General features: G+C 41.0%; 1 protein-coding gene across 3 annotated transcripts in view; it reads left to right on the forward strand.

Annotated features, from left to right (window-relative positions):
- The window catches only part of LOC131462681 (F-BAR and double SH3 domains protein 2-like), a 51,987-nt gene that overhangs the window by 33,148 nt on the left and 4,715 nt on the right, over positions 1 to 14,124 (forward strand). For 2 of the 3 annotated variants that reach the window (XM_058634104.1, XM_058634107.1), the window contains 10 exons: positions 1,101 to 1,217; positions 1,328 to 1,432; positions 4,994 to 5,083; positions 5,187 to 5,249; positions 9,719 to 9,853; positions 10,656 to 10,739; positions 10,869 to 11,046; positions 12,111 to 12,337; positions 13,428 to 13,617; positions 13,728 to 13,822. In XM_058634104.1, coding sequence (XP_058490087.1) covers positions 1,101 to 1,217; positions 1,328 to 1,432; positions 4,994 to 5,083; positions 5,187 to 5,249; positions 9,719 to 9,853; positions 10,656 to 10,739; positions 10,869 to 11,046; positions 12,111 to 12,337; positions 13,428 to 13,617; positions 13,728 to 13,822 — 1,284 coding nt within the window. The remainder of the gene's footprint in view (positions 1 to 1,100; positions 1,218 to 1,327; positions 1,433 to 4,993; positions 5,084 to 5,186; positions 5,250 to 9,718; positions 9,854 to 10,655; positions 10,740 to 10,868; positions 11,047 to 12,110; positions 12,338 to 13,427; positions 13,618 to 13,727; positions 13,823 to 14,124) is intronic. The other variant, XM_058634106.1, reaches the window with a different exon arrangement.

Genomic DNA, 14,124 nt, shown 5'->3' on the forward strand with positions numbered 1-14,124 from the left:
TATAATGCTTGCTCATTCCAGTGGCACATTTAAAATCTAATGAGATTATCGTTAGTTTTATTTATTAGTAGTGATCAATAACACTCAAAAAGCACATTTATTTGTACTGCACTGTCACATTTAAGAAGTCTACCATCTGCTTCACTCTGACCATATATTGCCCTTATAGGACATTCAAAATAAACAATCTAAAGTCCATTAATATCAGACCAATTAAAACAAGAATAAGCCGATCTCTCTTCACAGCGCGTCAGTGGAGAGCTGTTGTTTAAATCAAGTTTTCTGCCTCTCTGCATTCACTCTCTGACATGCTCCCTCGCCTGAATGTAATTAAGCTGTAAATCTCCAGTGGATGCTCCTCATCTCACACCTAAACTTAGCCTGATTTATGCCTCGTTACTGAAACAGCACATCATTAATAGATATGATGTGCACAGAAACGTGCAATTAAAATGTTGTGTGTATTTTAGTTTGGAGGGCACACTTTTATTGACAGATGAAGGGGAACCTCAGCATTTTTTCAGGTCTGTGAGCACACGTCAGTGATTTTATGTACAGTATATACTGAGGGCGGCTCAGTTTGTTTTTGTTAGACGGGGGCTTTTTCTTTTGGTCCCTAAACCCAGATTTCTAGATCTTAGGCCACTTAGAGCTTAGAGCTAATTTAGCTCTGGTATCGATTGCAGTTTGGAAGGACATGGATTCTCTCAATGCTAAGTAGTATTCAGAAACCATGACATGTGTGTACTTGTGTGCGTGTGTGAATGTCTGGAAGTAAAAGTAAAAATGTGTTCCACAGAACTTAGAGACACATTTAACGCACTAATCTTAAATAGGAACGTACACGTGCTGTTAATTTTAGTTACAGCTATTTTGAGCATTTTTTTTTTTTTTTTAATTATGTGAGAAGGAAAATTCTGTCTCACTTTCCTTGAACTTAATTAACAGCTTCTACATGGCAAACAGCATGTGTTAATGCTGATACTTAAACTATGTGTGCACTTGTTTGAGTATGTGTGTGTTTGTTTATTTACCATGATGATGCCTGTGTGTGTGGTGTGTGTGTGTGTATGTGTGTCTTTGTGGTGTGTGTGTGTTAGAGTCGTCAGCTGGAGTCAGAGACGGGGACGACGGAGGAACACAGTCTGAACAAGGAGGCCAGGAAGTGGGCGACCCGAGTGGCCAGGGAGCACAAGAATGTCATTCATTACAAGAGAGTAAGATGGACACACACGCACTTGTGCTCGTTGTCACGTTTTTTTTTTTAAATGTACTTATTTAAAGCCACGTTAATAAAGTATGTGTTTGTCTCTGTTGTTGTTTCCAGTCTCTGGAGGAGTGTGAGAGCCATGGCTTGCCGACCACAGAGCAAGGCAGACTAGACCTAGAGCTAAAGATAGAAGAAACCAAAGAAAACATCCGCAAAGCTGAGGTCTGTGTCATCATCATCATCATCGCTGACATTTGTATTGTTCATTATAGGATATTTTCTTCGTGGTGGAAAGCTGAATTGGCTTCTTCAGCGGACTGTGATCCTTCCTCTAGGATCCACGTTACACGTCATAAAAACATCTTTCATTCCTTCTCGGCTTCCTCCCCCTCACTTTGTGTTCTCACTCCCTCTCTTTTCCTTCCAGATTGCGCTTGCAGCGATATATCTATCATCAATGTATTGATTTCTCACAGATGCAACGTGTCATACTGTGAATGAGAGCGCTGCCTCGCTAACTTTCTCACTTCCACTCCGTCTCTCCTCTCTCTCATTAGTATCTGCATCCCTTTTCGTTTCTCCTTTTCTTTCTCATCTTTCATTTTGAGTCTTTCCCTCACTACTGTTGCCACCTTCCTCGTCTCGGTAGTACGTATCTGGCACCCTCTGCTGGTAGTCACAAACTTCCATTCCTCCCGAGGTTACCCTCTGTGTGATCACTACTTCATGTTATGAGATATTATCACAAATTAAGATTAAGTACAGTTGCATTTAATCTCGTCAGTTTATCTCACGTTGAGTTGTACACTACAAGAATGTAATCTCAGTTTATACAGAATAATTAGGACGTGTTTTCAACACACCATCTCTTTTTTTTTTTTTTACCCCTATCTCGTCGTCCATCTCCTCTGCTTCATTCGCTCTCGCTCACAGTGCGTCTGTCTGCCGCGCTGTTCCCCGCATTACCTTGAGTACGGTGATGAATATTGTATGAGCTCATTTGAAACAAATGGCCTCATCACAGAGCTATTATCACAGAATTATAAAGGGAGAGAGAGAGAGAGCTGCACAAAAGACATGATGCAGGTTTGATTACAACCTTATCAGAATGTAGACGGTCAGAGCACTGAAGTCCTGTCTTCATTCCATCAGGTATTTTTGTGCAGTAAACACTTCATCACTTTGTCTGTAATAAATAAAAAAAAAGAAGCCAGGAATACATTTAGTTTTTAATAGAGAAGGCAACCTATATCCAGTGAGTGATATTTTGTGGACTAAACGATATTTAGTCCCTGGATCATTGAGTTATGGTGTTTTGGAATTATATAAGAAAGAGTCTTAGTCTATTTCCCTTGCCTCTAATTTTAATTTAGACACTTTGAAGAATAATGTTTTTTTCTATCTAGACATTTTATTTTAAAAGGCAAGGGAGCATGAATATTAGTTCCTTTGATTCATGTTATGTTTCAGTTGTTAGCATCATTGTTTGGTTTTTTTATCTTCAAAAAGAGTTTATATTAAAATGCCACTGAGGCTTTTGCGTAAATGAACATAATTAGAAACAATAGCAAGATAGTGCTCACATTGTCACGGTAAAGGTAAGATTAATAGTAATGACATTTTTCTGTTACGTGGTTATAAGGAGATCAAACCACTGCCATTTAGATACAGTCTGTCTCCTGTCTATTCTTCAGTACACTCCTCTATCTTCACTGGAATCCTCTTCTCGGCTCAGTTTAAATGGAGTTTAAACATGCTTTGCAGAAGCTTCTCTGCTTTTATGGCCTTTGAAAGATGCAGAAACGTACGACAGACGTGCCTTTCTCTGAAATGACTAAAGCAGACATTACAAATGCATCACGGCGTGATCGAGCAGTGCGTGTTGCGATAAAATTCAATTACAAATGACCATCACTGTAAAGCATTACATATTCTCTTTTATTATTAAAGATAATGACAGCGTGCCCCAGGCTAGTCCTCCTACTCTGCTGGAGCTTTTATTATAAATGAAACAATACATATCAGAGAGGATAGAAGAGAATAAAGCATTACACTGAGTCTGTGACACCGTCCTAGACTTGAATCAGAGAGTCTGATACTGTCGTGGCAAAAAAAATGGAATTTCATTAAAAGGTCTCTGTCTGTTTCAAAATGATGAAGATGTTTATTTAACAATTTGCGTTCCGTCGCTCTTGTTAGCGCTCTCTAGTAGAGCAGAAAAGTGTTTGAAATTCTCTATTTTGAAATGACTCACCCGAGGATGAATGAGTGGGAACACTTACAGAAATATGCCGTCTTCCTTCTAACAAGCTGTTGAAGGCTGCTCTCAAACGGGCTCCACAAGACAGTCTGGCCTTATTAGCACTTGGCATCAGCATCTGTCAGACACAGAGGAGGCTGTGCTGCCACTACAGCACAGGCAAGCAAATGAAAAAGCAAGTGTTTAATTCTTGTATTTTTAGCAAATGTAACGGGCACAGTCGCGGAGATGTCTCCGTATACACTGGATGTTGGTTCTCAAAACCCGGTGGACGTATTATTCGCACCAATCTGGTTATATAACTGCAAAGACTTGGTCACGCTGAATGTTTTGGGTCACACTGTACAAAAAAAATTGTAAAAAAAACCCCCTCAAATGATAAGTAATCGCAGCATCAAACTCTATTGTCATTGCGTCCTTACTTCATATACTGTATGTGTAAGCTTAATAGTCTCTGTTCACTAATACCACGTCACATTTCTCAGTTGGACTTACTTTGTTGACTACTGAATGTACTGTTGCACATTCTGTAAATCATTAATCGCTTTAATTCAGCGTGTTAATGGTTCAAAAAAACAGGATCTCCGGGGTCTGTGCTTTCGTCCAGTTTTTGTCGGGTGCATCCAACAGAAAGGTTCTCACGCGCTTTATTGATCGAGGCGAGCGAAGGAGTCTGTCAATCTGTCTCTGTGGGAGGGAGGCGTCGCCTATTAATCTGCCCTTTCAGCAGGTGAGAGAGGAAAGAAGTGGGTAATGAAGGGGCAAATTGATGGAAACGGTGAGAGATGGAGAAAAGAAAAAAAAAGGGAGACAAAAGCAGAGATAAAAAAAGAGAGGTGAGACAGACTGACTGTAAATCAGAGAACACAGCAAACATCAGGTGTTCATAGCTGATTAGAAGAACGTTTTGAGAGACCACGTGACACTGATTCAAACGTCTTTTCATCACATTTGTGTATTTATTCATCTGAATAAATATTATGTACCATGACACTTAGTTATTTTAAGGTCTGCTCAAGTATACAGGTTCACTCGAGGTCTTCTCTTCTTTTTCTCTAATCACTACACATGCAGTTGACACTTGGTGTTTTGTTTCCACATCGTGACTAAAAATGTTTGTCTTCTCGTCTTTGTGCGGTTAAAGGTGAAAGGTGCCATTTTTGAAATGTACAGATCAAACTGATTGAAACCTGTGTGGTTAATACCTGCTGTCACTCAGTATGGGCCTTTTTTTGCCTTTGATTTAAGCAAAAATAAAGATAAATCATTTTTTTTTTTTAAATGTCATAGTTGCGTTCATCATTCCTCACAGTCAAGATAAGATTTGAATCATTAAATTAGGTGGAATGGGCACAGAGTAGCTCTGTGAGAGAAATGTTTTGCATGCATACTCAAGAGGGTGCCAGTTTTAAATAAAATGGGATTTGTTTTTGTCTTTAGATATATTTTATGAGAGAAAGAGTTGATGATATATTTTAGTTATGTTATGTTTCTGACAATCACATCCCCTCCTCTCTCCAAAGACAATAAAATTGAAAGCTGAAGCACGTTTGGACCTTCTGCGGCAAGTGGGAGTTTCTGTGGATACTTGGCTGAAGAGCGCCATGAACCAGGTGTGTTGGAGTTTGTTTGTGTGCGTGTGTGTGTGTGTGTGTGTCTGTCTGTCAGCCATATGTGAATAAACCCCCTTCCCCACTCTTTCTTGGCATGCTGCAGGTAATGGAGGAGCTGGAGAATGAGCGTTGGGCCAGCTACACTTCCCATGATCCCTCACTGTCGGTGAGACACCTCCCCCCTCACTGTGTCTACATTGCTGCTTTCCTGCCAAGCCAGCAGAACCTCTGTTTTCACTGTGAAAACATGAACACGAAAGACTCTAAAACAATAACATAAACTCAATTTGTTTTACCTTTTTAATAACATCAAGTTAATGATAATTGTTTTGCGATGCAACAGTTACTGACTTGGCTGAAAAGCACATGGCAGCATGGTGGCCTCCTAAACCCATTTCAACTCATGATTATACCACTAAAGTGTGTCACTGTGTGTTAGTCACATAACTGATGTTGGCTCAGCATGCACTCTACAAGATGAACACCAAAAATGAACTTTTTAACTCCACGTTTTTGACTCACTTTCATAAAAGTTTGTGGCTTGTGGCTGGGGTGCCCCCTGAGCAAGGCGCCCAATCCCCCATTGCTCCCTAGGCGCAGATAAGTGCTGCCCACTGCTCCTGTGCCCAGCTTGTGTGTGTGTGTGTGTGTGTGTGTGTGTGTAATATGGACGGGTTAAATGCAGAGGTCAAATTCACTATCACTGATTGGTGATAATGTTTTAATACTTCTCCAGACAACTCACTTCCTGAATGGTGTGAAACGCAAGGTAATTGACCTCAGCCCTGTTGCCTAATTATCTGTCATGTCATTTACAGCTTCCGTCACCACAGTGGAATACTGATTTAGACCCACACGTTTTAGACTTGAGTACATGAGCTTTAATGTAAATGTCGAGCAAGGCTTAGCGCAGAAGCCTTGAAGGCCACTGAATGTGTGAATTAATTCTCCAGGTAGTTCATATCATCCATCCATCCATCCATTTTCTTCCACTTTATCCTCAGGAGGGTCGCGGTGGGGGATGCTGTGCAAATCTCAGCTGACATAGGGCGATAGGAGGAGTACTACACCCCAGACAGTTCGCCAGTCCATCACAGGGCCACATATAGAGACAAAAAACCATTCACTCTCACACCTACGGTCAATTTAGAGTGTCCAATTTACCTAATCCCCCATATTGCATGTTTTTGGACCGTGGGAGGAAGCCGGAGAACCTGGAGAGAGCTCTCACACACACGGGGAGAACATGTAAACTCCATGCAGAAAGGCCCTTGTTCCAACAGGGGCTCGAACCCAATTCAGTCATTTGTCTAGTAATGGGTAGCTTGAGATGTTTGGAGATGATTATTTCCTTGATGAGAGTTGCCTAAAATAAGAGTCCTTACATTTTTAGGCATGAATACAGTATTCTCAGTCCACGCAGGTGTATGTGTTTCCAAATCTAGTCCAGTCATTTTGATTTACCACCTCCAGTGACTTCAGTCATGGTGTAGAAACATCTCAGAGGTGATGAAGAGAAAGTAAGGCACCAGAGCTTAACTTCACATGTCACAGCAAAGGCTCTGCAAACTTTTATCAGTGTTACATTTCACTTTTTAAGAATTGGAAGTGCAGCATAATGAGGGAGAAATATCGTATTTAGACATTTTAACACAAGGCTGCAACACAATAGAGCATTCATTTAGTGTTTACTGAATATTTCTCTACATGGATTTGTTTGTGTGTTTCTGAGTGTGTCCACGTGTCTGTTAGCAGCACTAACAGTCTGCTGCTTTGGAAACACTTGACATTCTGCTCACATGATATTGCAGATTGCAGCTGATGCCAGAGAGAGAAAGAGAGAGAGTCTGGAGTCTGGAGAGTGAGGAAAAGAGATATAAGGAGAGATACGGGGAGAGACACAGAGGAGAATGATGGGGGGTAGAAGGAGTGTGAGAGAAACTATTACTGAGGAATGAGCGAGCGAGCTGAGAAAGAGAAGAGTGGCTGTGATGTGGAGCAGGAGTGACAATTATGAAGTTAAAATATGGAAACAGAGGTGAGAGAGATGGAGGGATTGTGAGAAACTGGCAGTGAATATAGAACAAGACCATATTGCAAAGCCACGGGAAAATCTTAACACGCATAAAGAACATGTCAATATAGATATGATCTATGGGCACACTATTCTAATAACTTACATCCATTTCCAAGTACCTTATTACCTCCAAGGGTTCAATCCTGCCATCTAAATTCTGTTGAGCTGCTTTATTAAGACTTTTCTTAAAAGGAAGTCTTGGTAAAAAACTCTTCCTCCATCTGGTGTGGAGTCACATTAAGGATTCAGGCATGTGACAGCAGCTCAACAGCCTTTGATTGATGTTGAGTGCACTTGAGAGATAAAGAAGGAGAAAAGGAAAACAGTAGTTAGCTGATTAGGGTAAGGCCAACAAGTCACCAACAATAATAAGAGAATAATGATAGAGGGATTATGAATAATAATCTGTAGAGGAGGCCACAGAAAAACAACAAGAGTAGGGAACAGGCACTTCCATCTGCACTTACTTCATTCCACTCCTCTTTATTAATACCACCATGAAATACTGTCGTCCATGAACCCCGAAGTCCCTCAGACGGCCACTTCCTTCATTGCAATATCACTTTCCTCCATCACCAATAAAACCTGCATCTGGCCTTCATCCTGTCTGTTTTTTGGTACACACGCTGAAAGATGGATATTATGGCAACATTTTATTGGGTTATTAAAATACATACGGTTCATTATACTTTACGGATGGAGTGGACGGTCCTCGGGCTGAGTGGTCTGCTTTTAAATCAGCGCGGTGAAGATAGAACAAAGGAGCGATGTAACAAAACAAACAGGCTGCCAACAGAGAAACAGGGCTTTTCAAGTCCTGCGACTATAAAGCTGCACATTGTCCACTGTCCAACTGTTTTGTTGGTTGCCATCATACTGTTACTACACTGGCAGCGCTGGAAGATTATATTTTGGTCTTTAGGGAAATAAATGAACACCTGCTAGCAGGCCACAGCAGTTATAAACTTTTTAATTCAAGCGAGGGTATATCAATAGGACAGAAATGATAGTAAGCACAGCATGTAAACTACTTAGTGATGGTCACATCGTTTGGAATCATCACTTTGAATGGAGAGTCATCCTCCCCAGAGGACGACGCTTGGCGACTTTGGTTTCCCTCGGCTTTTCCTGTAGGAATATTTCTCCCCAACTACTGGATAGATTGTCATGAAATTACTTTTGTGATTTGATTTGCAATGCCATTTTTTTTTTTAATGACAAACTTTAAAGAAGTACTTCACCGATTTGCATTTAGCTTTGTATTACTAGAACAGGGGTAGTATTTTTGAAGAATTGTGCTTCCCAACCTCAGTTTCCCCTTAGTCGTGAAATATCTTCATTCTTTTTTTGTTACGTGCCCACCAGTGACACTTGAAACTTGAAACTGCAACGCTCATTACGCACTTTTTAGACCCACTAGGGGGGACGGGACAGTTCAACTCAGGGGAAACTGAGGTTGGGAAGCACAATTAATCAAAAATACTTCCCCTATTCTAGTAATACAAAGCTAAATGCAAATCGGACAAGTATTCCTTTAAGACAAAGCTCCTATTCTTTGTGTAATAGATTTAAAACAGAAACAGGGCACAATCCAACCATCTCACAAGTACTCTATTTTCTAACGCAAGGACGACAACTCAAAGATATGAGTTGTTTTCCGACATGAATGATTCACATTTGCATTGAAATTAGGATAATCAAAAATGGAAGAATTAAACTGCAGCCTTCGCAATTTGCTAATCTCGTTGTTTCAAATTGTGATTTTGATTCAATTCATTGTTCAGGAATGAACATTAATAACTTCAGGTTATCCCTGATGTTTTTCCTTCGTGCCAACATCACGAGCAAAAATGTGTCCAGTCCTTTGTTTTAAGACGATGGAGCTCATTATGTCTGCTAAACAATGGCACGTTATGTCATCGACGTAGTGTGAATACTGTTCCCATTTGAGTGCTTTAATGAGAGTTAATTTAACGAGTAACTGTTTTATTTATTAAGAAGATCGCTTTTATTTTCCTGGGGTTTGGATTCCTCTCTCACAGAGATGAAACAAGTCTGTTTTGTGCCTCACTGTGTCGGTTTACTGTGTCAACAGAAATCTGATGACTCAACACAATGACTTAGGAGTGGACACACACACACACACACACACACTGACTCTCTGTTTGGTTGTGGTCAGGTAGCAGTGTGATGGATCTTTTTACCAGATAGATCACATGACCTTCATATAAGCCAGTGAAGTTCTGCTGAAACAAAAGAGGGAGGGTTAGGTTCCTATGAAACGTTAGTCCCTTCCTTCACACCTGTGTCTGACACCTGCAGTACACACACACACACACACTGAGCTGGAATGACGGAAAAAGAAAAAGTCACACATCAGACAGAGACAGATATTGCAGTTTATAGAGAGAATTAGAAAAAGGTTTGGTTGATTCTTTAGAGTTCTTGAGCTGTTGTTTTTTTTGTATTTGGACAGCTCTCTGGTCTCTTTGTCTTTGTCCTTGTGGTAATCAAAGGTTGTCGCTAAATCCGGCCGTGTTTGTGTTCATGTCTTAAAGGGCACAGTGGACTTGGAGCGTGAGGAAGGCGAGGAGTGTGAAGAGAATATGGAGGTCTTCGACGACAGCAGCTCCAGTCCCTCGGGAACCCTTCGGAACTACCCACTCACTTGCAAAGTCCTGTATTCATACAAGGTGGGAAACAACACACTCTGCAGTTACGTGGGCACACCTACGCATGTTCACTGTCCGCAGCTCAGAGGGGAACACACACAACACACAGTTTCAACACAGTGCATTTTGGCTGCTTTTTTATCATTACTATGTTAAAATGTACAGCGTATACAGAGGCTATAAGAATATAGAGTGTCTTATAACTTTTTTTTTCTCAGCACAACTTATAGGCAATCTGATAGAACATTTTTTTTCATTTTCACCAACTTTATAAACACACCCGAGCTAAAAGAACTCAGAATGTCACAGTTCAACATTCACTCGGCTCATTTTTTATGAACAAAAAGAGCAGAAAAACGGTCTGTTTTTGTGACTTCTGCACTATTATTGCTACTTTATATCACGAATAAAACACGACTCAACACATAACCCACATTTTTTTAAAGCCTGAATATGTGACCTATAAACACCCCCCCAGGATGTCCATATTAGGCATTGTGCATTAATCTGCCCCTGCGGCACAGATCCGTGCCACGTGAGCTAAGGGTTAACTAAGGGTTAAACTAACTACAAATCATAATCATAAAATAGTTAGCCTTTTAATTTGAATTATAAATGATTAACTTTTTTCCTCAGGTAATGTATTATGTTGTTGTTTTTGCTATAATACCATACAGTAATATATTATAACTACTGCACATATGCATTTTTTCCAAGAGTAAATGTGACTCATTCTCTCCCTTTAACATTGTTTTTTTTAATATTTTCTCTTCTTTTATGTCTCATTCCTCTGTGTGTAACACTGTTTGTCTCTGTGGTTCAGGCCTCTCAGCCGGACGAGTTAACTATTGATGAGCAGGAGATGCTGGAGGTCATCGAAGATGGAGACATGGAGGACTGGGTCAAGGTGAGCAAACGAACGACAAAGCGTTTACTCATTAGCTCTTTGTGTTGTGCACTATGTGCGTTTTTAAATGAGTGAAAGTGTGCATTTTTACGCATGAATGAACGGCATTTGTCTGTATGCGATTTCCAGGCTCGTAATAAGACGGGGCTCGTTGGCTACGTCCCAGAGAAATACCTGCAGTTCCCGACTTCCAACAGTCTCCTGAGTATGCTCCAGTCTCTGGCGACGCTCGACGCTCGATCACACACCTCGTCCAATTCAACTGAGCCAGAGCTGCACTCTGGCTGCATCAATGGAGACACAAACAGTGAGTTAAGATAAATAATTGTGCGTGATAATATAATAAACTACATGCCTGGAGCTCTGGTAAAACAACATAGTTAAATTAAATGACTTTGTGTTTCCCCCATAATGAACTTATTATGTGCCACTGAGTGAAGTTTTTTTTCCCCCTCTTTACTGCTCCATTAAATTCCAGCTTTATAAAACAGATTTTGCTAAGCAGTATTATCTGAGAGAGTGGTCTAGCGAGCAGTGCAGGGTAAAATAAGGTAAAGTTCATCAGTTTTTAAACGACAAAACCTTTTGATCATCTACTCTCTTGTTTCTGATTGTAGATTTGTGTATGATAGAATCTTTAAAGAGTGATTGCAGCTGCTTTTTCCTCTGAGAAATGTTGACCGTCCCTCCTGAGCCCAAACAAAAGAGAAAAACCACCTCAGGAAAGCAGCACTGGGTTGACATTAGAGCTGCAACTAACGATTATCTTCATAATCGATGAATCTGTCGACTATTTGTCTTAATCGAGTAATCGCTTGGTCCATAAAATGTCAGAAGACGTTAAAGGATGTTGATCAGTGTTTGTCAAACCTGGAAATGATGATGTTCTCAAATGTCTTGTTTTGTCCACAAACCAAAAATGCAAAGAAACCCGAAAATATTCACATTTAAGAAGCTGAAACAATCAGAAATCTTGTTTTAATCATGAAAAAAGCTTCAAACCGATGAATCGATTATCAAAATAGTTGATTAATAATCGATTAACCAAGTCATTGTTTCAGCTCTAGTTGACATCTTGTTATCTTTTACTTCTTTTTTACTATTTCCTGCAGCTGCTTTTTTATTCATACACTCTTTCTGACGTTATGTGTGTGCTCTGCCAGCATATTTGGTCATGGCGAATTCAAGAAATCCTGACGCCTAATTATCACAGTTATGCCTTTCTGTCTTTCCCATATCTCTCTTCCTCCAGCAGTGTGCACCATTCTCTTAATGACAATGAGCCGCGCAGACAAGGAACTACTCTTTCCCAAAGAATAATTACTCTTTTTGTTTACCTCTTGTTATTGTCTTTCTCTGTTTCTCCTGCAGTGGTTTATGTCCGTGCACTTTATGATTATGAGAGCCAGGCGGACGAGGAGCTCTCGTTCTCCGAGGGAGCCGTGATTCGCCTGTTGAGTCGTGACACTCAGACGGACGACGGTTTCTGGGAGGGCGAGCTCAACGGACGGGTGGGCGTCTTCCCCTCTGTACTGGTAGAAGATTTCACTGAAAATGGGGAGACCAGAGGAGGAGGAGGAGGGAAGGGTGACATACAGGTAAAGTGACACTCTCTTGGATAACACACACAAAACATGTAACTCATTAAAGCAGCTTTAAAATGGAGACTTCAGTAACACTAAGCAGAAACACTAAGGGTAGAGCGATACTACTCCACTGTGCTGAGTTCTTGCCGGTTTTCTCCTCCTTTCCTGCCTGTTGTACACTTCATCTGTCAGCAGAGTTCACAAACAGTGAATCAGAACTGCCATAGTTCCTGTAGCTCTCTGGTTTAAAAAAAAACAACAACCAAAAAAACCATGCTGCAATCAAAGAGTGAGGTCTTATCTGTCCCGCTGAGTGCTGCCCTATTAGAGTTTCAGCAGCAGGAAGGATACAGCCTCTCCCTTCCTAAAGGCCTGCAGTCATAACATAACTATCTATACTTTTTTAAGTCTAATGTGGTGATTAGTTAGAAAAGAAATAGATTCTTCCTTGATTACACATAAATACATTTCAGGTACACGGGACTCCTAATTTAGTGGCGGAAGTCTAAGTCTTCTTCTGCTTCAAGTTTTTAAAGTGTTGTGTAATCAGAGATGGTCTTCCGCATGCCCTGGTTCTAACAAGTGGTCATTTCTATCATTTCAAGCCAGCCTGGCCCTCTCCTCTGAACTCTCGCACCGAGAAGCCACTTTAGCCCAGAGAATTGCTGCTCACTGGCCATTTTCTCTTTTTCGTATTATTCTCTGTATGGAGATTATTGTGCGTAAAAATTGCAGTAGATCAGCAGGTTCTGAAATACTCCAAGAGACATGTCACGTTCACACCTTTTCTTCCTCATTCTGATGCTCAGTTTGAACTTCAGCAGGTCGTCTTGATGTGTCTAAATGCCTAAGTTGATTTGTCACCCATGGGATATGTAACTTTGCTTTGACTGGCCGTCAATGGCGTCGCACAGAAAAAGCACTATGGAAACTGTGTTCTTCAGTAGTTATCTGTGGGCAACTTGACTTGCTTTGGTTAAGTTTGAAGACATTTCACCTCTCATCCGATGGGCCTTTCCAGTTCTGATGAGCACCGAAGATGACTTACTAACTACTGATGACGACTATGATGCATTTCCCTTTCTTCTGTCTTTTTTTGTAGATTTCTCCATCAGTGAAGTTGCCGCCCTCGCTGCCTCCTCTTCCACTGTACGACCAACCTCCCATCAGCCCTTTCACCAGCCCCGAGACCTCCACTCCACCTCCTCTCCCGCGTTCACCCTCTGCACTTAACGGGGAGCACAAGCCTCCACTGCCTGCATCGTCACACAAGGGACCACTTTCCACTCACAGTAAGTCTCTCCCACACTAACACACACACACACACACACACAATATAATAATCGTGGAAGGTCACTGTGACTTTTATTTTTATCAGAAATCTCTCTCTACGTCTCTGTAGATCACAGCTCTGGCAGGAGTCCAGTGTCTCCGGGTTTTGCTCAGACTCAACCGCAGCGATTCACCTCTGAAGGAGGCCCGGGGAAACTACGACCTGTTAGTATCAAAGCTATTTCAGGCAGTGTGTCGTGTTTGTGAGATAACGCCATCCTTTCCTGCAAATACAGTAACAATGCTGGTTATTGTTGTGCGAGATACAGTATATCTTGTAAATGCACTGCGATGTCTCTGTGGTATGGCAACTTCTTTAAGTGCTTCTGCTGAGCCAGGAACCTCAACATATTACTTCTGTGCCGGCTGCCTCTGTGCCGTTTAGACTTCCTTTTAAAACTGTATTATTTGTTTTTAAAATTCTTAATGGAATTGCACTTTTAGATAGACAGACAGATAGACAGACA

The sequence above is a fragment of the Solea solea genome, chromosome 7 (genome assembly GCF_958295425.1).
Source record: "Solea solea chromosome 7, fSolSol10.1, whole genome shotgun sequence".
Lineage (NCBI taxonomy): Eukaryota > Metazoa > Chordata > Actinopteri > Pleuronectiformes > Soleidae > Solea > Solea solea.